The 25,158-nt window shown below is 41.7% G+C and overlaps 1 protein-coding gene across 1 annotated transcript in view; it reads left to right on the top strand.

The window, feature by feature from the left end:
• Positions 1-25,158, top strand: part of LOC311229929 (aminoacylase-1-like) — a 49,137-nt gene that overhangs the window by 12,364 nt on the left and 11,615 nt on the right. Inside the window, exons 4-12 of the mRNA XM_084316015.1 lie at positions 397-501; positions 5,373-5,467; positions 6,665-6,741; positions 12,501-12,590; positions 15,087-15,143; positions 16,349-16,422; positions 17,583-17,632; positions 19,692-19,836; positions 22,038-22,106. Coding sequence (XP_084172141.1) covers positions 397-501; positions 5,373-5,467; positions 6,665-6,741; positions 12,501-12,590; positions 15,087-15,143; positions 16,349-16,422; positions 17,583-17,632; positions 19,692-19,836; positions 22,038-22,106 — 762 coding nt within the window. The remainder of the gene's footprint in view (positions 1-396; positions 502-5,372; positions 5,468-6,664; positions 6,742-12,500; positions 12,591-15,086; positions 15,144-16,348; positions 16,423-17,582; positions 17,633-19,691; positions 19,837-22,037; positions 22,107-25,158) is intronic.

The raw sequence follows: 25,158 nt of genomic DNA, 5'->3' as shown, positions 1-25,158 counted from the left end.
GTCTGTTGATTTTAGTTTAGTTCTTAGTTGAGAAGGTCTTACTTCATGCTCAGCTGAAAATAACACCTAATTTGTTGACTATTAGACCTAGAGGGGACGCGTCTATTTTTTTTACCAACGGATTTCCAGTTCCGCGTTCTGCGATCTGATTGGCCGCACATGTGATTGATTGATTGATGTCACACGACCAGAAACGTCAGTGGCCAATCAGATCGCAGAACGCGCACGCGGAACTGGAAATCTGTTGGTAAAAGTATTGACGCAGAGGGGACAGCCATATACAAATGAAAAGGAACAATACACACCTATTCCAGAAACAAAAGATTATGTAAAGTCCTTTGTCTCTTGTGCTATTTACAATTACATTTACATTACATTGTCCCCACATCCTTCCAGGTTTGCCCTCGCAGAATTGTGTCCATAATGACGTGGGAGGGGATGAATCCTGCTCTCAAGTCTGTGTTGTTGAATTCCCACACAGATGTCGTACCCGTTTACCAGGTAACAGTGACTCTGTTTCACCCTCTAGACCCGCGCCGGTGGAACTGTCTTTCAGAGGCTGTAGCAGGTCTAGCTAGAGTGAAGATGCTGACATCATATGAAACTAGACATCCTAAAGTATCCATTAGTACCAACCATGTCTTGCTAGCTTGTCGGGAAGGGGGATAAATAATGCTCCAGATTTAGGCTAAACTTGGGAACAAATTGCCATTTTCAAAGGGGTCCCATGACTTTACTTTATTTGTTTATTTGGCTGGGACAATGCAAAATGAATGAACACCGTGGAGTGTAAAAATTGCCGGATTTAGCATGAGGCTAATTTCCATCCGTTGTCCCCAGACATTAAAACAGGACTCATAAAAACAGTAAGAAATGTACAAATACATAAAAACGGGACACATAAAAACAGTAAAACATTTACAAATACACAAAAATACTAGTGACTAGAGATAATGTCACATGTGGTCACATGACTGGTTGGTCTTCAGCAATTTTTTTAGTTGCCCTAAAAGAAGCAAGGGTGGGGCTTTCCCTTATGGAAATGGGGAGACTGTTCCACGTTTGACTGCCTTTTATGGAGAGGACGTTTTGGCCAAACATGGTCAGTCTACGTTGGACCATGCAGTCACCTCTGGTGTCTGACCTGGTGCAGAGTCCAGTGTTTATTTTTTTGTAGATGAATTCCTGTACAGGAGGGGGAGCTGCGTCTATACAAATAGTAGCTCTAGTTCTGCAGACCCCTCTCTGATTGGTTGAGCTCCATTTCTGCAGCCCCCTCTCTGATTGGTTGAGCTCCATTTCTGCAGCCCCCTCTCTGATTGGTTGAGCGAAGCCCCTCGCGCGTAAGGTTATCGAGGTGCTTTGAGGTGCTTATCGCGGAATCCGCCATGATTTTCATTCAGCGCTTCAGCTCACCTGGCAGAGCAGCGGTCCTGCGGTCCGTTGTTGGCGAGTTCGAATCCCATTAAAAAAAAATTTTTTAACGTGATTTTTTTTTTTTACGTGTATTCTTTCGCCGGTTAAGGTTAGGCATGGTTAAGGTTAAGGTTAGGCATTGTTTCGGAGTTGGTTAAGGTTAGAACGGTTAAGTTTAGGCGCTGTTAAGGAGCTGGTTAAGGTTAGAGTTTGTCTTAGAGAATGGCAATATTCTTTCTATGGTTAAGGTTAGGCATGGTTAAAGTGGAAATGAAGCAGTGCGATAAATACATATTCATACTAGCATCACATTAGTATTTAGATAAGCCACAGAAGAAATCACGTTATAAAAAATAAGCAGTTTCTAAGAAAAAACGATTTGTTGTGTACATTTCTGAAGCATTTAGCATTATGGGCGCGGCCATTTTGTTGCTGACGTCATGCCACTGGTTGGGTTTATACACTGCTGGTTAGCTGCCTATAGTGAATGGGTCAGTCAGTAAATAAAATGTTGCCTACAAAACAACGGGACCGCGGTGGTTCTGTTTGTATTGCTCCTGGCTGTTCAAACTAATTTTACCATGTGAGAGAGAGGAAAGTTGGTTAATTTCCACAAACTACCAGTGAAAAAAACAGTGTTGTTGACATGTTGGCTCAGGCTGGCTGCACTCAGGCGGCGCGACCAGCCTGTTGGACAGGGAATGAGGATCTGCAGAGAACACTTCATTGCCTCGGATTATGTTGTTGGGGGTGGAAGGTTTGTCCAGAAGACCACTAATCAGCTGAAGCCTGATGCGGTTCCCTCGGTCTTCGACAGACAGACCGGCGTTAGCTCTCGGGACTCGGGAGCGATCGCTAGCTAGTTAGCACCAGCCGGGGCCGGCGTTAGCAACCGGGAGCGTCGCGGAGCATTCAGCCTGCTGGCTACCTAGATCCACTTCAACCAGCGTCGCGGAGCATTCAGCCTGCTGGCTACACAGCTTGTCGGTGTGCTGGAGCCTCGGCAAGCTAACGGTAGCTGGCTACACAGCTTGTCGGTGTGCTGGAGCCTCGGCAAGCTAACGGTAGCTGGCTACACAGCTTGTCGGTGTGCTAATAGCCTCTGCAAGCTAACGGTAGCTGGCTACACAGCTTGTCGGTGTGCTGGAGCCTCTGCAAGCTAACGGTAGCTGGCTACACAGCTTGTTGGTGTGCTGGAGCCTCTGCAAGCTAACGGTAGCGGGCTACACAGCTTGTCGGTGTGCTGGAGCCTCGGCAAGCTAACGGTAGCTGGCTACACAGCTTGTCGGTGTGCTGGAGCCTCTGCAAGCTAACGGTAGCGGGCTACACAGCTTGTCGGTGTGCTGGAGCCTCGGCAAGCTAACGGTAGCTGGCTACACAGCTTGTCGGTGTGCTGGAGCCTCGGCAAGCTAACGGTAGCTGGCTACACAGCTTGTCGGTGTGCTGGAGCCTCTGCAAGCTAACGGTAGCGGGCTACACAGCTTGTCGGTGTGCTGGAGCCTCTGCAAGCTAACGGTAGCTGGCTACACAGCTTGTCGGTGTGCTGGAGCCTCTGCAAGCTAACGGTAGCGGGCTACACAGCTTGTCGGTGTGCTGGAGCCTCGGCAAGCTAACGTAGCGGGCTACACAGCTTGTCGGTGTGCTGGAGCCTCTGCAAGCTAACGGTAGCGGGCTACACAGCTTGTCGGTGTGCTGGAGCCTCGGCAAGCTAACGGTAGCTGGCTCCAGGCTATTAGCACATCGACAAGCTGCTGGAGCTCCCGACGCTCGGCTGGTTGAAGTTGATCTAGGTAGCCAGCAGGCTGAATGCTCCGCGACGCTCCCGGTTGCTAACGGCGGCCCCGGCTGGTGCTAACTAGCTAGCGATCGCTCCCGAGTCCCGAGAGCTAACGCCGGTCTGTCTGTCGAAGACCGAGGGAACCGCATCAGGCTTCAGCTGATTAGTGGTCTTCTGGACAAACCTTCCACCCCCAACAACATAATCCGAGGCAATGAAGTGTTCTCTGCAGATCCTCATTCCCTGTCCAACAGGCTGGTCGCGCCGCCTGAGTGCAGCCAGCCTGAGCCAACATGTCAACAACACTGTTTTTTTCACTGGTAGTTTGTGGAAATTAACCAACTTTCCTCTCTCTCACATGGTAAAATTAGTTTGAACAGCCAGGAGCAATACAAACAGAACCACCGCGGTCCCGTTGTTTTGTAGGCAACATTTTATTTACTGACTGACCCATTCACTATAGGCAGCTAACCAGCAGTGTATAAACCCAACCAGTGGCATGACGTCAGCAACAAAATGGCGGCGCCCATGTTGAAAACAGGGATATTATATTTGATTTTTCAGACAAATAAGATAGATTTCACATTTGATTATAGAACCCTGTCTTACACAAGGTACACAACAAACAAACTAGGATCACATTGCTCACTGCTTCATTTCCACTTTAAGGTTAAGGTTAGGCATTGTTTCGGAGTTGGTTAAGGTTAGAACGGTTAAGTTTAGGCGCTGTTAAGGAGCTGGTTAAGGTTAGAGTTTGTCTTAGAGAATGGCAATAGACAGCCTATTTCCGCGCGACAGCTCCCAGCAGAGGGGCTGCAGAAATGGAGCTCAACCAATCAGAGAGGGGTCTGCAGAACTAGAGCTACTATTTGTATAGACGCTGGGGAGCTAGTCCATGTAGGCATTTGTAGATGAAACGAGCGCTTTTTAAGACTTTGAAGACTTTTTATTTGTACCCTTTAAATGCCAGTGTTTGTGATGGCATCACAAATTATTGTTAAAAAACAGGCTAGCATATGTATGATTAGCAACAACACAGATTTTTATGGATTTTCAGTTTTTTTGTAATTGATAAATACAATATTTTATTCAACTTCAGCCCTAATCATAACACCACATATTCATTTTATAATTCTAACCCTTTAAATGCCAGTGTGTGTGATGGCATATATTTGCAATATATCAAATGCAAAGTAGATTTTTCTGGGGGGGATTATTACAGGCTAGCATGTGTCAATGATTAGCAGTTTTTTGTAAGGGTCCCGCCTCCACCAATCACATGTGGCTCCCTTTGTGTGTGTGTGTGAGAGCAAGAGAGAGTGATAGAGAGAGAGAGAGATAGTTCTCCAACTTGTGTGAGTTGCAGTGATCTCCTGGTTGTTCCCCACCTAGGTTATCTAACTATTGCGCTGGTGCAACTAGAAACACTGGCCTGGCCTGCTTCTAAGTTCAGTGGCCTGACTGCATAAAAAAAAGACCCAGACTTTGGGAACCCCTGTACTAGACTATCGTTTCGTTTTCTCGATCTCGAGAAAATGATCACAAACTAATTAAATTGACTCGTTATCATGGGAAAACGGAGTAAATAAAATTTATGAATGTATGGCCTCTTAGGGCTTCCGTATAGAGGTCTGTGAGACTGCATAGAATATTAAAATCTAAAAAAAGGAAAAGCGCTCAACCGCTGGCGGCCAATAACGAGTATACTCGTGATTGGCGCAGAACGTGTTAATGTGGTATTTTGGAGGGAGTGGTCAAAATGTTTAACATTTTGCACTGAAGCTCTGTGTGGTATCAAATGGTATCAACCCATAAATTGCTCATCATACGCTTCGACCATAATGTTCTATGTCCTTATGCAAAAGTTTTAATCGCCGCCTAACCAAAACACAATGTTTATTACAAGATACAAGATTCCTTTATTGCCAGTGCCACACAACCAGGTTGGTGGTATTTGTGATCGGTACAGAGTGTATTAAGCTCTACAGTACATAAAACTGGAACATAGATAAAACTTGACACACTGTGCTAAGCTGCTTCTCAAAATAATCTTCAGATGATATATACCACTTATATGTGGTATCTACTGACCTGCTATCTCCTCCAAAGAACCCTAAAAAAAGTTAGCCTGTTCTGAAGTGAAAGGTTAGAAAGCTTCTGACATGGGTCTTCTCTCCAGGAACACTGGAAGTACGATGCGTTCGCAGCCGTCAAGGATCCAGAGGGCAACATCTATGCTCGGGGAACACAGGACATGAAATGTGTTACTATTCAGTGAGTGTTTAAACTGTTTTCTTACCTCACGTTGGACATGTTGTTTAATGTCACCACTCATTGCACTGCTTGTCTTTGCTTTAGTGTTTTTGTTGTGACACATTCATGGTGGACTGGGTGGCAAAAATACTACAGTCTGTGTGTTGAAACCAGTGCTGCAGTTCAGAGTCTGCCCTCTCAGGCCATGTTTTGACTGTTCTAACAGAGGGCTTCACATGTTTGATGAGTGGGGTGTACTTGGGTAGAAGGAACAAAGAAATGTGGTCTCTTCCTGTGGGTTACCCATCTCGCATGCGTGTTAATCTGCATGACACTTCTTCTGTTTGTCCCGGGTGGGGGGGGGGGGGCAGCTTTGTATGCATCTGTTATGTTGGTGGCATTTGGGGAGCACAGTCTTTATGTTGGAGTGATTAAAATCTCCTGCAACAATAAAGGCAGCCTTTGGGTTTGAGTTTTGTTGTTTCCTAATGGCAGCATGCACATTTCTTTTATCGCTAGCTTGCATTAGCATCAGGAGGTATAGGCTGCAGTCACAATGGTGGCTATTATATCCCTGGGCTGGTAGAAAGGTTTACACTTGATCATGATATGTTCCACGTTAGCAGAGCAGTGACTCACAATAGTGGTATTGTTTGTGCACCAAGTTTTGTTTATATAAAAGCACAAACCTTCACCTCTGGTTTTTCTGGAGCCATCAGCTGTTCTGTCCGCCCTGTAGAGAGTGCAGCCTGGTAGCTCAATAGCACTGTCAGGAATCCCGCTATTAAGCCAGGATTCTGTGAAAATCATGACATTGCAATCCTTAGTCCATTTATGATTGATGACCCGCAGTTGATCCATTTTGTTCGCCAGAGGCCGCATGTTGGCAAGGAAGATGCTGGGTAACGATGGCCGATGAGGAGTTAGCCTTAGCTTAGCCTACAGTCCTCCATGTGTACCTCTCTTCTGTTTACGTTCATTACGCCAGCCGGCCACCCTGGGTTGGTATTCCCCGGTTGTCTGAGCAATCTCATTGGCGAGCTGAAGATCGCAGATAGTGTTGTCGGATTGTTGTAATCCAATGTCCAAAAGATATTGTCATGTGTACGATAAGAAAGCAAGACTGTTCTGTGTGAGAAGACTTAAAAGTAGGTATATTACCACTATCATTATGTTCTATAAAGAACAGTGTTCTCTACACCAATCCCTTCTCCATAGGTATATCCAGGCCATTAGGAGACTGAAAGCAGAGGGAAAGAGACTGGCGCGCACCATCCACTTAATGTTTGTTCCAGGTAGGACGAGAGTTCCATTGCCTGCCCCCTCTTTGGTTCTGGAAGGATTTTCTCTAATGGTATTAAGTTTAGCTCCAATTATTTTGCAAGGCAACATGCGTCCTGAGACTGGAAGAGCAGCTGCACGAATTACATTTTTGCTTGTTGAAATGCGATTTAAAGGGGAATGCCACCCATTTTAAGAATTCACAATATGGCGGCTGAGTGGCACAGCGGGCAAGGCGCTCGCCATTAACGCAGGAGATGCTGGTATCGAGCCCAGCTCTCGGCGTTGCTACTGGCTTGGCCGGCCATCATACTATCACAATTGGCAGTGTTAGAGGGTGGGAAAGCCGGTGGGTGGGGATTGGACGTTGTGGACAGCGACTCCTACAGGTCTGTTGGGTGACGCCTGTACAGCAGTGAGCCTCCCACGCGTTACTCCTCGCCACAGAGTTCGAGCTGTCTGGTGAAAAGATGCGACAGGCTGCCTCCTAGTGTACCGTAGGGGACATGTGATGCAAGGCTTCTATCCTCACTACAGCCGACCAGTGGGAGGCATAGTCTAGCAACGTTCAAGACAGGGGAGGGAAGAATTGGAATCACGAAATTGGGATGGGAGAAAAATAGAAAAAGTGAAAAAAAAATCACATTATGTTCTTCCTGTGTCCCGGGACATTTCAGTCAGTATTTGTGAACATGCACTGCTCTCCTAAAGCTAGAAATCGGAGAGGGAACCTTCCAATTGGTGATGTCACTGGGATGTACAATCTGAGGCATGAATGGGGCTTTGACCAAAATGTTTGAGATTATAAACTTAATTTGGGTGTAAGAGCTCACACAAACATCCGATGGCCTCATAAAGTCAGAGTCTAATTAATTGTCTATGGAGCAAACACAGATTTTACATCCCAGTGACAAAACCCATTGAATGGTTCTCCCTGACTTCTAGCTTTAGGAGAGAGTGGTCAGTGTTCACAAATACTGACTGAACTGTCCTGAGTCTGTCCTGTCACTATCCAGCTACTAATAACATAATGGTCACTATCCAGCTACTAGTAACACAATGGTCACTACCTAGGTACTAGTAACATTATGGTCACTCACTAAGCAGCTACTAGTAACATAATGGTCACTATCTCCGTCAGACCGCGGAGTCTCACAGCTGATCGGAGAAAAAATAAAAGCACAACATACCACCAGATCATGATCTGAGCTCCTCTCCAGTTGCTATTAAATCCAAAATATTGATAATCCTCTGCCATTGTTGTGTAACATGTCATCTGTTCTCTAGTCTTCAGTCTCGGCTTCACGTGAAGTTAAATTCTCTCTCTAAGTGAAACTAAGTTGTTGTTAAAGGTGCAGTAGGCAATTAATTTACTCTGTGGATGCCTGAACACAGAATTACACCAGTATCACTGACTACTACGGCAAGCCTATAGAATATTATTATATTTAATAATATTAATTATAATAATTATTATAAATATATAATAATTATTATAAATATTTTTTTCCTGTTATACCGAAATCGCACCGAACCGTGACCTCAATACCGAGGTACGTACCGAACCGTGGCTTCTGTGTACCGCTACACCCCTACTAACACACTGGTCACTATCTAGCTACTAGTAATATTATGGTCACTAATGGCTACTAGTAACATTATGGTCACTGTAGCTACTAGTAACATGCTCACTATCTTGCTACTAGTAACATTATGGTCACTATCTAGTAGAGGTGGGGGAAAAAGCGGTACGTAGTAGTATCGCGATACTTTGCGTGGCGATACTGTATCGATACGTAGTATCGTGAGTATCGATATTTAATTCATAAAACAAATTTTTATTTATTTTTTGTATAAGGAAGTTGCATTGTTCATTTCAATACCTGTAATAGTACAGTAGTCCACACACACACATGTGCATTCAGTTAAGTTGGAATATGACTAATACAAACAGTTCAGTTTGTCAGGTACATGCAACACAGATTACAGTGTTGACATCTGTCTGCTTGAGAAAATACCATGTTCTGCAATAAGAATTATTGAAGTGAGATGAACAGACTGAACTTTATTTTATTACCTAGCTACTAGTAACATTATGGTCACTATGCAACTACTACTAGCATTATGGTCACTATCTAGCTACTAGTAACATACTTGTCACTATCTAGCTACTAGTAACATAATGGTCACTATGTAGCTACTAGTAACATACTTGTCACTATCTAGCTACTAGTAACATTATGGTCACTGTAGCTACTAGTAACATTATGGTCACTATCAGGGTTCGAAATTAACGGGGGCTTGGGGCATAATGCCCTTGAAAATGGACAAAATGCCCTCGAAAATCAGTTAAGGGGGGCACAAAATGCCCCCGACAGTTTACTAATTATATATATATTTATCCGGTAATGGCGCGTCTGTGTATCGTACGGTTCAGATGACGCGCAAATAAAAAAAATTCATTTGGCGGAGGTGAGCACTGGCTGCTGCTGCACTGCAGCTGAGCCAGGTGCTAGTCAGTTTGTGTACAAATGGCAAGCACAATCTAAATCAATCTTCATTACGACTTTAAAAACATAGCCATTAACATTACATAGGCATACACACATCTTGGAATAGCGTTAGCAGTTTGTACAACACAACGCACGTTTTAACTATAGAATCAGCCCGCGAGGTAATACAGTCAACGAAATGTTACCGTAGCTACTAGCTAGCAGAGGAGGAAATGGGAGTCTGAGAGGCGGGGTGTTTAAAGACAATGATAGGCGTTTATTCAACATCCAAGAAGGCTAACATACAACTGTGTTTTACTAACTCCAATCGGGACTATTGTCGCTTTCCCACTGCATGCCATCACCTCCTAACGTTACCGGAGCTACCGGAGCTGATAATAACATTGCCTGAGCTGAAGGTGCGTGACACTAAAATGTCCGTGGGGACCCGGCGCCAACCCATAGATAGTTCCAACTCACCGAATTACGTAATCCACCACAGTTGCACTCAATATTTAAATAATGTTAGTCTAAATAAATGTAGACTGATGCATAATAATTTCAAGCAGAACACAAATCTTTCCATTAAGAACTGACAATCAGGGAATTTAAACATGGTTGACATTGTTTTTTTGTGTTTATATTAAAGAAAGGAAAGTCTAGTGCTGGCTGAGCATATTGTTTGTTTGCACTAAATTAATACTACAAATGTAGCCTATATTTTTCAGTCAGTTCGGTCTTTGTGTGCCAAACATTATTTAAGGCTGTAAACACTGTAACACTGTAAACTTTTTTATTTTTTTTAAATAAATGAGAAGCATGTTTAGATTTGAGTGTTAAATTTTTTTTTATAAAAATGTACGTATATCGAACCGAACTGAAAACCGTGACCCCAAAACCGTGATACGAACCGAACCGTCCCACCCCTACCGTTTATCATAAAAATTCAGTGCCCCCGAAATACAAAAAAAAGCCCCCGAAAATCAATTAAGGGGGGCAAAAAAAGCCCTTGAAAAAAAATGTTAATTTCTAACCCTGGTCACTATCTAGCTACTAGTATAATGGTCACTACCTAGCTACTAGTAACATAATGGTCACTACCTAGCTACTAGTAACTAAAGTTTATGTTATGCTTTGCTTTTTCCACCCTGCAAGCGAAAATAATTTTTTTTAAATGCACTCAACGAGAAGACCTGATTTACTATCAACAAGCACCACGCGTTGGAAAGAGCTTTGTACCATATTCCCTCACTGGCATCTTTTTGTTCGTTGCCTTTATACTACCTAGCTACTAGTAACATTATGTTCACTATGTAGCTACTAGTAACATTATGGTCACTATCTAGCTACTAGTAACATTATGGTCACTATGTAGCTACTAGTAACATTATGGTCACTATGTAGCTACTAGTAACATTATAGTCACTATGTAGCTACTAGTAACATAATGGTCACTATGTAGCTACTAGTAACATAATGGTCACTATGTAGCTACTCGTAACATAATGGTCACTATGTAGCTACTAGTAACATAATGGTCACTATGTAGCTACTAGTAACATTATGGTCACTATGTAGCTACTAGTAACATAATGGTCACTATGTAGCTACTAGTAACATAATGGTCACTATGTAGCTACTAGTAACATTATGGTCACTATGTAGCTACTAGTAACATAATGGTCACTATGTAGCTACTAGTAACATAATGGTCACTATGTAGCTACTAGTAACATAATGGTCACTATGTAGCTACTAGTAACATAATGGTCACTATGTAGCTACTAGTAACATAATGGTCACTATGTAGCTACTAGTAACATTATGGTCACTATGTAGCTACTAGTAACATAATGGTCACTATGTAGCTACTTATGGTCACTATGTAGCTACTAGTAACATAATGGTCACTATGTAGCTACTAGTAACATAATGGTCACTATGTAGCTACTAGTAACATTATGGTCACTATGTAGCTACTAGTAACATTATGGTCACTATGTAGCTACTAGTAACATAATGGTCACTATGTAGCTACTAGTAACATAATGGTCACTATGTAGCTACTAGTAACATTATAGTCACTATATAGCTACTAGTAACATAATGGTCACCATGTAGCTACTATTAACATAATGGTCACTATGTAGCTACTAGTAACATAATGGTCACTATGTAGCTACTAGTAACATAATGGTCACTATGTAGCTACTAGTAACATTATGGTCACTATGTAGCTACTAGTAACATTATGGTCACTATGTAGCTACTAGTAACATAATGGTCACTATGTAGCTACTAGTAACATTATGGTCACTATGTAGCTACTAGTAACATTATGGTCACTATGTAGCTACTAGTAACATTATGGTCACTATGTAGCTACTAGTAACATAATGGTCACTATGTAGCTACTAGTAACATGGTCACTAATATATGTAGCTACTAGTAACATTATGGTCACTATGTAGCTACTAGTAACATTATAGTCACTATGTAGCTACTAGTAACATTATGGTCACTATGTAGCTACTAGTAACATTATGGTCACTATGTAGCTACTAGTAACATTATGGTCACTATGTAGCTACTAGTAACATTATGGTCACTATGTAGCTACTAGTAACATTATAGTCACTATCTAGCTACTAGTAACATAATGGTCACTATGTAGCTACTAGTAACATTATGGTCACTATGTAGCTACTAGTAACATTATGGTCACTATGTAGCATACTATTAACATTATGGTGGCTAATCTTCCAGAGGCAGCACCACAGAGACTATACTTCCTAAACCTGACGGGCCGGGCAGTGGCTGAGTGCTGTTATCATCCTTACCGTCATCCATTGTCATTTGTCCCTTTTGTAGGATGCAAAGCTATTCATTAAGTACAATGTTATGTCAATGATGAGTTAGCATTTTCTTCTCTGTTTAACCCTTTCACTACCACACTACAGAAGGTTAACCTTTCACTACCACACTAGTGAAAGGTTAACCTTCTGTAGTGTGGTAGTGAAAGATTAACCTTCTGTAGTGTGGTAGTGAAAGGGTTAACCCTTTGTCATGTGGCAGTGAAAGGGTTAACTAAAACAAACTAGTCTAAAGAGCATGTGTGCTGCTCACTAATTATGCAAACCACATTCAGGAAAGGAAATGTACAATGATGAGGTATTATGCCTCTTTCATGTTCAGCACGTTCCCTGTTGCCTGTAGTAGTGGTGGTGGTGGTTTAGGTGTTTAATCATTCATTCAGATTTTGAACCTTTTTATTTTCACAGATGAAGAGGTTGGAGGTCACAAAGGGATGGAAACATTTGTGAAGCACCCTGAGTTCCAGAAATTAAACATTGGCTTTGCACTCGATGAAGGTAGATGAGTAACGTTTCAGAACTTAATTAACTTAAGAAGTTAATTAATACAAAGTCCGCTTTTCTACCGCATGTTGTCAACCTTTGTCCTCAGTTCCCCCCACCTTCTTTATTTTTTGTCCCAGTAAACTTCGCACATTGCAGAGTTTATACAATCATGGAAAACCTGAAATAGTCAGGGAATTTGAAGAACCATATACGTTTCACTTTTAAGTTTTCATAGGAACAATGTTTTCAAACTTTTATAATCTAAAGATGGTAAGTTAGTGTTGTGTTCACATAGTTAAAGACAGTAGAGGTTGAGTATTTTATTATCTAAAGATGGTAAGTTAAAGGGTTGTGTTCACATAGTTAAAGACGGTAGAGGTTGAGTATTTTATAATCTAAAGATGGTAAGTTAGTGTTGTGTTAACATAGTTAAAAGACGGTAGAGGTTGAGTACTTTATTATCTAAAGATAGTAAGTTAGTGTTGTGTTCACATAGTTAAAGACGGTAGAGGTTGAGTACTTTATTATCTAAAGATGGCATACTTAGAATGACTTAAAATAAATGCATTGTGTGCTAAACACATCTCAATACAGTACAATTGTCTCTAAACATCTTTGCAGCCTCTAGCGCCATCTTTTTGCCACATACAGTATCTCAACATTGCAGTAGTTGTGCTGAAAAGAATCCTCTGCAGGGTGATTGCAGCCAGACATGTTTGGAACTTGTAGAGCCACCTATTGGCTATCTAATATATAATATATATACTATATTAACACATTCACGGCCATTCAATTTCCCCATCTAACTCTAGCTGGGCCAGGTTTCCATTACATAGTTTCACTGTGCGTCACCTTGTTTGTAGAGCTAAATCTATATTTTATATTATCGCTATGGATACAATACCATGGTCATTTGACAGTAACTATCTTCTGTTCAAGATGCAAAAAATAATACGTTTTTCATGAATACCTTATCCCGTGGTGAATTATAAGTATAATTTCGGAATGATCCGGGCTAATTCCTGGGAGGCTGGTTATAGGGCGCAACGTAAATTCTACTAAAACCATTGGTGTTTCGTCCCTGGACTCGCTACTATTTCCAAATCAAATCTATATAATAGGTATTGTGTTTCATCATGAATGCATGAAAGGGGGGGGGTCGTTTCTGATTCTTTGATTGCCAGTAACGTCATTCGTTATTACCACAACACACGCCGATCAGGGGGATGGATGGGTATGATAACCTTGCACGATCAAGCTGAAATTGACGTCAGATTGTCCTTACCTGTGGTCGGTGGTATTCCAAAAAGAATATTCCAATTATTTGATCGCCATCTGGTCCATCCTATGTCCATCTTGTCCACGACATAACCCACCACAACATATGGATCGGGGGTCCCAAAAACGATTCAATGCGATCGCGTGAAGCCCTAGGTTTCCCATTACTAGAAAAGTCCGCCCGGAGCAGTTTAAACGTAGCACCCAGTCTGGAACAGGGTTTACTGCACTCTCGATACTGCCTACTAGCAGGATCTGGCCGGTACTGCACCTTCGGAGTCCCAGTATGCCTTTTAACGGCAACATACAGGTCCCTGACATTGAATAATGTATTAAAATCGTAAAAAAGGGAAAACGATCCAAAAATGTATATATATATATATATATATATATATATATATATATATATATATATATATACGTTTTTGGCCGTTAACCGTTGGCGCCCAATATATATACCTGGTTGGCCGCGAAAGTGTTAAGTAACTTTTGTCTGTAGATGCATCACTTTGATGTAGAAGCGTGAACATGGTAAGTTAGTGTTGTGTTCAGTCATAGTTAAAGATGATAGAGGTTGAGTCGTTTCTTGTGATATATCACATTCACATTGTAATTCAACATGTAACATTTGAACATAAACACACACTCCACTAACCACCTCAGCCAGTCCTTCTCATGCCAGCGGCCGCCGGGCTTCACAAACGGGGGCATGGACTGCCGCCAGCAGCTGGAGAACTAACGGCGGCAGAACTTGAGAACTATTAGGAATGTCTGACTCTTAACCACTAAACCCTGCACGGACTATAACATACTGTATATTTATGAGTTATGACTGATGGGGTACTGACCCTTTACTTTTACTCATAGTATATATTCAGAAAAATTAAAACTGTATTGCCTATTTATTGTAGCGTATTATGACAGATGAATCATAACTCATCTGCACCTTTCTTTATGCTGTTTAATTTTCTCAGATAAAATTCTATTGCCTATATATTTCCCTGCCCATACCTGTACCCCCCCCCCTCACCTGTGCTGCTACGACGTCGATGCCTGAATTTTCCCCAAGGGGGTCATCTTATCTTGGTCATGGAAATTGTACTATATGTAAAACCTTATATAGAGATAATGTAATGACATTAGATTTGGATGGAAAGCGTATGAACCCTGACATGGGGACCATGGTTCTGCATTACATCTGTCTGCTGTGTGTGTGTGTGTGTGCTGTAGGTCTGGCCAATCCCGGGGAGGCGTTCACAGTGTTTTATGGGGAGAGGAATCCCTGGTGTGAGTATAACATTCTGTACACATACAAGACTTGTCAAAAAGCCTCTGAATCTCGCACACACTAGAATCCGAGGCCCATGTTTTGTAGATGATGTAAGTTCCAGAAATGTTTTCATGTTAAAATGATGTGTTGCATGCAACTTAGATAATTTTTTAATTGCTTCTTGTAACTGTTACAACAGCGGTTCTCAAACTACGGGTCGCTATTGTTTTTTTTGTATGTTCTGACAACATATTTTTGCTAAATATGCCTCGTTTTATAAATGTGTTTTGATAACATAGTGCTGTAATAAAATGTTCTAATAAATATGCATGATCAAGTTCAACAACGTGTGCTTTTATTTTGAAATTCCTTTATTCCACGTTATTACGCAATACATTAATGTGGGGTTGCCAAAGAAAATCCTAAATAAAATGGGGTTGTGGTAAAAAAAAGTTTGAGAACCCCTGTCTTACAAGAAGCAATTTGCAAGCAGTTAGGTGAAAGGTGAAAGTTTCACTGTGTAAAGCCTTATAGTTCAAATACAATACAAGGAAAATACTGTCTCTCTTAGTCTTGACGGGTGATGACTAGATAAACTGGTGTTGAAGACATGTTGGTGGTCTGCTCAAACAAGGGACTAAACACGTTTTGCAATTATGCCACATCGATGTGGAACGCCCTACCCACAGCCGTAAAAAAAATGTGAATCCCTACCCACCTTCAAAACCACTCTCAAAGAGCACCTACGGGAGGCTGCAATTCGAAACTGGCCCCTGTAAATGTCTGAACCCCGTCTCCCACCCACCCACCCCCTCCTAATGTACAGTTTCCTCCCCCTCGTATGTATATATTTTCTGTTAGGCTCTCTGTTTAACAGTACTGTATATTTGCATATCTTGTATGTCACAAATGTAACAGTACTGTACATGTATGTCATGATATATATCTATGTTGTGTATGTCATAAATGTCATGAATTGAAAATGGGGGACCAGACGACTGCTCTACCTCCCGAGCCACTGTCGCACTGCGAGCCACTATATAGGCTGCAGAGCATTCATTCCAGTCTATTTCATATTCATTGTGAAAATATACTATTTGTTCCATCACACCTGGTGAATTTCTCACTCAAGTTGAGTGAACGCGATTCATGCCGGCCAGAGGAGTGACTGAAGTTCCTATCAATGCTGTCAATCAAAGACACGATTCTCTGTCCCCCTCAGGGATCACAGTCCATTGCCCAGGCAGTCCAGGCCACGGCTCTAGATTTGTGGAGAACACAGCGGCAGAGAAGCTGGTAAGTAAACAAAACGGAAGGATGTTAATTATTGATTACGTTGGATGATGTTTGTATGTTTTCATCTATAAAGACTCCCCTGTTATGTATCTGTCTTGCTCACCAGAAAACAGGCCAAATATGGCTTACGGTCTCAGGACAACACTATACTATATACACTGTACTTATGACTGTTGCTAGAGTTCAGACTGAATTAGGAAAGAAGGCCTTTATGTTTTCTGCACCATCTGCATGAAATTGTTTACATAAATGTAAAATGTACTTAAACTCCAGGTAGGGCTGGGCGATTAATTGATATTATCGATTAATTCGAATTGATGATTTAGGACGATTTTCAAAAAATAAAATAAAAATGTAAGTTTATTATTATTTTTTTCACATTTTATTTTACAAAAAGTGATGTTTGGTGAAAGTTAGATTTGCACTTTATTAATCCCAATAGGGAAATTCATTCTTGTTTGATGATCAAGAGGCACCTTTTATTTGTTTTAAGTGAAGTTTGGTGAAAAAGCAAGTTATTGCACTATTAATCCCAATAGGGACATTCATCTCTGTTTGATCAAGATTAACCTTTTATATTATATATATTATTATATATATTTTTTTAAGTGAAGATTGGTGAAAGTTAGGTTTGCACTTCAATCCCATCTTGGTTTGATGATTTCTTTTTGTCAAATAAAAACAAAGGTTATTTGAATGATTTCCTTGGCGTTTCTATAATCTGATTTTTTTTTATGCCATATCGCCCAGCCCTAACTCCAGGATCTAGTCACTCTTAATACATTTTAACTCCAGGATCTAGTCACTCTTAATGAAGTTAAACTCCAGGATCTAGTCACTCTTAATGAATTTAAAGTCATGGTGAAAGCTATAGAAACGGACTATATTGATAATTGTTTTACTTGAAATAGGATCACATGGCTTCCCTGCACTTTCACTGTAAAGCACTTTCGAGCTGATCTGTTTTTAACGTGTATTCACTGTATTGTATGAAACTGCTGTACTGCTGCCATTCTTGGCCAGGTCGCTCTTGGAAAAGAGATTTTAATCTCAGTGTATCTAACCTGGTTAAATAAATGGAAGCAATTAAAGGTTGTAGGACCACGAGGAGGCTTGAGAAGGACTAATGCCTTCGACTACATCTTTTTCCTCCATCTCAGCGAAGTGTAATCGACTCCTTCTTGGACTTCAGAGAGAAGGAGAAACACAGGTGAGATTGTAGAGTCTGTGGAAAGTCCCACAACAGAACTAAACCTTTCCAGAAGCCGCCTCCCTGAGCTGGAGAGCGGAGCGTCGAGGTGTGGATCCGGGAGGCCATCAATTGACACATTTTGGAATTGGTCCATTTGACAATGAATTAGTAACAGACTTTGTGGGCTCAAAGAATGTTATGGTGATAAATCCTAGAATTGTATATAAGAACCCTACCCAGCTTCTTGGAAAACATCTCACTCACTCACTCACTCACTCACTCACTCACTCACTCACTCACTCACTCACTCACTCACTCACTCACTCACTCACTCACTCACTCACTCTCTCACACACACACACACACACACACACACACACACATGTGAGAGCCTGATTCCAGGGTGATTGATTGAAAACTTTATTAACAGATTGCAGAATGGGTACAGTACGGCTCAATACACACAATTGTTAAGGGGATGAAGACCAGAGAGACTTTCGTCCCCCATTTTCAATTCATCATATCATTTATGACATACAACAGATATGTCTCATCTTGATGATTTTCTTATTCTACATTGAGGTCACATGCTGAAAGCTCCAGTTTAAAGCCTTACTTCAGATTTGTGTGATATTAACCCTATTTCTTACTTACAAATGATTTTGTTGATCCATATTTTGTACCAGTGATAATGATGTTGATCGGTAGAATCCTTTCTTAGCACAAACCCCCTGTTCCTCATACTAGCTCTGGCTAGTCAGCTTAAAACCAATGCAAAGTCAATAGGAGACTCACTGAAATCTACACAAAGTATTTCAGTGAGCCTCAGTCAGCTTGTACAGAAAGAAGCCTGACTGACCCCACTGACATTGCACTGGTTGGTGGCTAACTATCCAGAGCTAGTATGAGGAACAGGGGGTTTGTGCTGAGAAAGGATTCTACCGATCAACATCATTATCACTGGTACAAAATATGACTAGGGTTCTTAACTATCCCTTTGTAAGGAAATATTCTCGATAGAGAAGAATCTGCCTGCTGAGCTCAGCAGGAAATAAAAAGCTTCCACTTAAATTGAAATTGGTTTCAGAAAAAAGAGGCAATTTTAGTGAAGCTGTGTGTGATGGCTGTGGTTTCAGTCTAGACCATTACTTACAAACATGAAATGTCTTCTATTAGGAGTGTTATCCAGGACCACATGACCCATACGTTTCATGCAGCAGAACCAGTGCTTGTGGATCAGTAGTCCTGCTCTGAGAGGTGTTATGAATAGTGAAGTGTAATTGAACCCTTGCACTGAAGAACCATAATGTCCCCTTTTGACATTTCTGGGACAGGAGTGTGAATGTGATGCATCACAAGAAACGACTTAACCTCAACTGTCTTTAACTATAAGTGAACACAACACTAACTTACCATCTTTAGATAATACAGTACTCAACCTCTACTGTCTTTAACTATGAATGAATACAACACTCTAACAATACCATCTTTAGATAATAAAGTTTAAAAACATTGTTCCTCTGAAAACTTAAAACTGACTTACAGTATAATGGTTCTTCGTCTGGTCCTCTGTTGTCCAGGAGGAGAGTCTGTGAACCACTGTCATGCCGAGTGCACATGGTGATTTGCTGATTGGCTGAAATATACTATAATGAACAAGGCTCTGGCTTTAGATACTGTATATACATTTCTTTGATTGAAGAGCTCAGTCTAGGTTCTTGTGTCAACCTGGCTTCTAAAGAGAGCTCCGTTCCATAAAAGCACAACAGCATAATTTCATAATAAAAGCGCCTCCTAATTTGCACATTCCATGAGCGAAAAGGAGCAGGGTGAAGAAACCCGTATTTGGCCTGCCCTTTACTCAAAACAATAAATAAACAATAGAAATAGATGTTCTGTCAATTACATATATTTAACAAGCAATACTTACAATAACGAGAGAAAGGAAGGAACAAGTCATAAGGAAAGCTATTACCCCTCAACTTCATAAAGTCTAATGTTGTTTTCTTTTTTCTTTATAAATATGAATATTTATTTTATGTGTAATTGAACTGCCGAAATATAATGTAAATTGCAGGTTGAACACCAGCCAGTGTTTCACCCTGGGTGATGTCACCACAGTTAACCTGACCATGGTGAAAGGAGGCGTGGCCTACAACGTCATCCCTGCTGAGATGGATGTCAGCTTCGACCTGAGGATACCACCCACTGTCAATCTTCAGGTGTGTGTCATACTATGGTTTGGTACAGGTATGGGCATGGTAATAGTATAAGACTTAAATATAGGCAATCAAATTATAGTACAGATAAAAATAAGCAGTGTAAACGATATAACTCTGAATATAGCATATGAGCAAGTAGATGGTGTAAGCAAATGTGCAGCAAATGAGGGTCTGTATGCCCTATATATTATACTATACTATTTTATACATTTCAATAAATATGGGATAACCATATATAACATTTAGGATCTTGAATATATACTATGAGTAAGTAAAGTATACAGTATACACAGGTGCAGTATACATAAGGTACCCTAACTGGCATGATGTACGTCATGCATGTAGTCCGTGCAGTTTAGGTGAGAGTCAGACACACTCGGTGATCAGACTCTCCTAGTAGTTCTCGAGTTCTGCTGCCGTTAGTTCTCCGGCTGCTGGCAGTGGTCCCTGCCCACTTTTGTGGAGCCTGATGGCCGCTGGTACGAAGGACTGGCATACAATAAAATTTAATTAAATAAACCAATCAAAACTACTTAACCGATGAGTCTTTTTTATACATAGACTTGGGTAACTATGGACAGAAGGATGTTGTGTATGATTCCACCTACTGTGCATAAGTTACTCATTTCCTACTGTTTCAGGCCTTATGGATATAGTTGGATATTGCAAATATTCGGTTATAAAATAGCCATTTAATTATGTGGCTGTCTCTGGGTTCTTGGGACATGTCTCTGGGTGGGTTTTTGGGACATGTCTACATGAGAGTTTTCCCTAGATGGTCATAGAAGGGACAGTAAAGTAAGAACTGCTATTTCACCAGGTTCACAGTAATAAGAGCCTCTGATCCTCCTCAGTTCCAGTGTACCACCCTGTTTCAATAGGTAACGGCAACATCCTGGAACAGAACTGTGTACAGAGAGATCGCTGGCTCTTGGATAGATCATACACAACATATTTGTCACATTCATACACCATTTGCAATATGTTCATAATTAAAATGAATGTTTGGTTACTACGTTATGCATGGTATTTAAACGATTGAGCCGTCTCTGACAAAATGGCTACATATTGTTAGATTCTGATCAATCAGCCAGTATCACGTCTTCGTCTGTTTGGCTTGTGTTATCATTTCTCCATCCACTGACCCTGCGTTGTGTTTTATCTCTCCGACGTCTTCACCTACTGGCTGATACAATCTTCGTCATCCCCCTTTAATGCAATCCGCAACCATAATAATTCACCACCTTCGTAAGAATTCGACACTTGACAGTGGAATACCTTTTCTCGGAAAAACGTTGTTTATTTCATAAACTAAACCTCATAATCAGATGGGAACCAATTCGTATTGTCCTTAAAGTCTATTCTAATGATCTCTCCTTTAACCCCGCTCGGGGATCCTCGCGGCCTGGTGGTTATTCCAGAAGCCTGTCGTCGTGGCACTTCTCTAGTGCTGCCCTCCCCCCCCCCCCCCTCTCTGTGAGGGGAGGAGGGAGCCGTCTCAAAGTCTCTGGTGGTCCCATTTCTGTGTGGTTCGTTTTTCAGTCGTACTTAGTTTCAGTCTTGGTCTGGCTTACACCCGGAAACACTGTTGGATTTATAGGATCTTCGTCATAGCAACGACGGCCTCGCCCCTTTCCTGGATGTCATGCGACGTGCTGTAATGACAACTGCTAATAACCTTTACCACACATTCAAAACGTTTCATTACTGTCAAACCCTCCATCGCTCTGCTCTCCGTCTCCTGCCGCTGTTATCAGTGTTTGTGTTACCACCCTGCCGATGACCTTGGAGCCCATGGCTCTCTGTCTAGTTTGACTAGAGGCAGACACGCATGCTAAAAATGATGATAATGGTAATGATGATAATGGTATTACCCTCTTAAAGCTTGTCTCTATATATCAGTTATAAACCAAATATACATTGAAAAAACACAGATTTCTTTCAATATCTTGGCGGGCACATGTCTGAGGCCTTGGCTGTAGGTTCCGATAGGACGTGTCCATAGCCTGGAGGTCCGTCAGAGACGAGGGCCAAGCTGCTGGGGAGAATTTATTGGATCTCTGCTGTAATGTGTAGCCAGTTGGTGGTGCGGCCACCGTGTTTCTGTACCCATAATATGTCCTCAGAAGCACATGGAACCTCTGTTAATAAATATATCTGTGGATTCAAATAAAGTAATTGGTGTGTGTGTGTTTTGTTAGGAGTTTGAGGAGCAGATCAAGCTGTGGTGTAAGGAGGCAGGTGAAGACGTCACATACGAGTTTGCTCAGGTGAGTGTAACCCGACACCAATGGTTCTCAGCATGGGATCCGGGGTCCTTGAGAGGGCCCTCCCAGAAAAATAGGAAATATTTCAACATCACTCTTATTTCATTGACTAGAAGTTTAGCCCAATGAGAGAATGTGTAATAATTACTATTCTGGTTCCACTCTCTTCACTGTTATCTGCCCATCTACAGTATAGGCAGTTTATGGAATAACTACATCTTCTCAAATGGGGGTCCCTGAGACAACATCTTATTGAGTCCTTGACCCCCAAAAGGTTGACAACCAGTGCCCCACACTAAGTGTTCATTGAGAACCAGTGCCCCACACTAATGGTGTTCATTGAGAACCAGTGCCCCGTGTTCATTGAGAACCAGTGCCCTACACTAATGGTGTTCATTGAGAACCAGTGCCCACTGCCCCGTGTTCATTGAGAACCAGTGCCCTACACTAATGGTGTTCATTGAGAACCAGTGCCCTACACTAATGGTGTTCATTGAGAACCAGTGCCCTACACTAATGGTGTTCATTGAGAACCAGTGCCCTACACTAATGGTGTTCATTGAGAACCAGTGCCCTACACTAATGGTGTTCATTGAGAACCAGTGCCCTACACTAATGGTGTTAATTGAGAACCAGTGCCCCACACTAATAGTGTTAATTGAGAACCAGTGCCCTACACTAATGGTGTTCATTGAGAACCAGTGCCCCGTGTTCATTGAGAACCAGTGCCCTACACTAATGGTGTTCATTGAGAACCAGTGCCCTACACTAATGGTGTTCATTGAGAACCAGTGCCCCGTGTTCATTGAGAACCAGTGCCCTACACTAATGGTGTTCATTGAGAACCAGTGCCCTACACTAATGGTGTTCATTGAGAACCAGTGCCCTACACTAATGGTGTTCATTGAGAACCAGTGCCCTACACTAATGGTGTTCATTGAGAACCAGTGCCCTACACTAATGGTGTTCATTGAGAACCAGTGCCCCACACTAATAGTGTTAATTGAGAACCAGTGCCCTACACTAATGGTGTTCATTGAGAACCAGTGCCCTACACTAATGGTGTTCATTGAGAACCAGTGCCCTACACTAATGGTGTTCATTGAGAACCAGTGCCCTACACTAATAGTGTTAATTGAGAACCAGTGCCCTACACTAATGGTGTTCATTGAGAACCAGTGCCCTACACTAATGGTGTTCATTGAGAACCAGTGCCCTACACTAATGGTGTTCATTGAGAACCAGTGCCCTACACTAATGGTGTTCATTGAGAACCAGTGCCCTACACTAATAGTGTTCATTGAGAACCAGTGCCCTACACTAATGGTGTTCATTGAGAACCAGTGCCCTACACTAATGGTGTTCATTGGGAACCAGTGCCCTACACTAATGGTGTTCATTGAGAACCAGTGCCCCACACTAATAGTGTTAATTGAGAACCAGTGCCCTACACTAATGGTGTTCATTGAGAACCAGTGCCCTACATTAATAGTGTTCATTGAGAACCAGTGCCCTACACTAAGTGTTCATTGAGAATTATTATGTTTATTGCTACATTCAGTCTTCCTAAAACATAAATTTTCCCATTTCATATGTTGCATGTCGAGACTGTGTCTCTCTTATTCTAACCCCTTCTCCCTTCTCCTTTAGTTTGTTAATCTCCTGTATTTCAGGGCAGTGTCATGAGTCCAGCTATAATCCGCTCTATAGCTACAACCCAGCTGGTCATGGCTTAGTAACACTCTACTCTGCCTAATGGGTTGAGGGTTCAGCTACATGTCAGTGTTCCCTCGGCCCTCATCAGGTGTCTGCATCCGTACGTTAACCCACGGTGCACTGAACTGGGTGCTCCCTCTGCAGTTACATCTAATGGAACATAGTGAAGTATATTCAACATTAGACGGATACTTAAAAGGGAAATGTCACATTATGTTCTTCCTGTGCCCCAGGGTGGTTCAGTCGGTATTTGTGAACATTTGTATGTAAGAGCGCATGCGCTTTATGGCGTCATAAAGTCTGAGCCCCATTCATTGTCTATGGAGCAGCAGTGCTACATATTACATCCCAGTTACATCACAGATTAGAGGGTTCTCTCTCTTGATTTCTAGCTTTAGGAGACAGTGGTGCGTGTTCACAAATACTGACTGAACTGGGGCACAGGTAGAACAATTCTTAAAATGAGTGATATTCCCCTTTACCAGAAAACAGAGTATGGAATCGGTGCTCTTTGGTTGTAGTCTTTCTTCCCAGTTTGCTTACATGCTGCCATCTTGATATCCACTCAGTTCCCCAGAGCAGGTGGAGGAAGGAAGTGTAGATCTGGCGTTGCCCCGCCCCTAATGACCTCGGTCAACATCCCAACGACAACGAGAGCTGGCCTACAGCAATAGTGTGTTTGGAAAATTACAGCAGTTTGATTTGCTATTCAATTTCACTATTGCCATTTGATTGGCTAAAGGAAAACGACAACAGTGACATCACTGGAGAAACATGACACTCCTGCTGTACCCCATTACAGACAGACTGCATGCACAGGAATGCTCCAGCCCATCAAACACAATCTAGTAACTGGATCACATTAAAAATACCACGGACTAGTGCAGGACTCTGCAGGACAGCATTCTCTTATGCAGCCCCAACGTCCTGGAATGACATTCAAACAAAGTTAAAGTTGGAAGTTCTTCCTTCCCTTTACGGAATTTTAAAGTTGGAAGTTCTTCCTTCCCTTACGGAATTTAAATGTCTGATTTAATTTCTATATGATTCATGTTGTAACTGTTTTTAACTGATTGCACTGCACATTGTTTTGTTGTTTTTATCTTGTTGTACACAGCAGTTCTGTAAATGAGGTGGCCTCACCTCAGAGCTCACCTGAGTATAAATAAAGGTTTCTCAATTCAATCAATTAGTTGTTCATTTACAATACCTTTATTTGTTTATTTAGTGTATTAGAATCCCCTTCATCTATCTTCCTGGGGCCCATACACAACATGCATTATTACTAGGTTTTGCTACCGTTCACATTTGAACCGATTTGAACCGTTGGTACTTGCTC

Source organism: Notolepis coatsorum, assembly GCF_963971535.1.
Source record: "Notolepis coatsorum genome assembly, chromosome: 6".
Lineage (NCBI taxonomy): Eukaryota > Metazoa > Chordata > Actinopteri > Aulopiformes > Paralepididae > Notolepis > Notolepis coatsorum.
The sequence above is the reverse complement of the archived record's forward strand: the minus strand, read 5'-3'. Positions and strand labels throughout refer to the sequence as shown.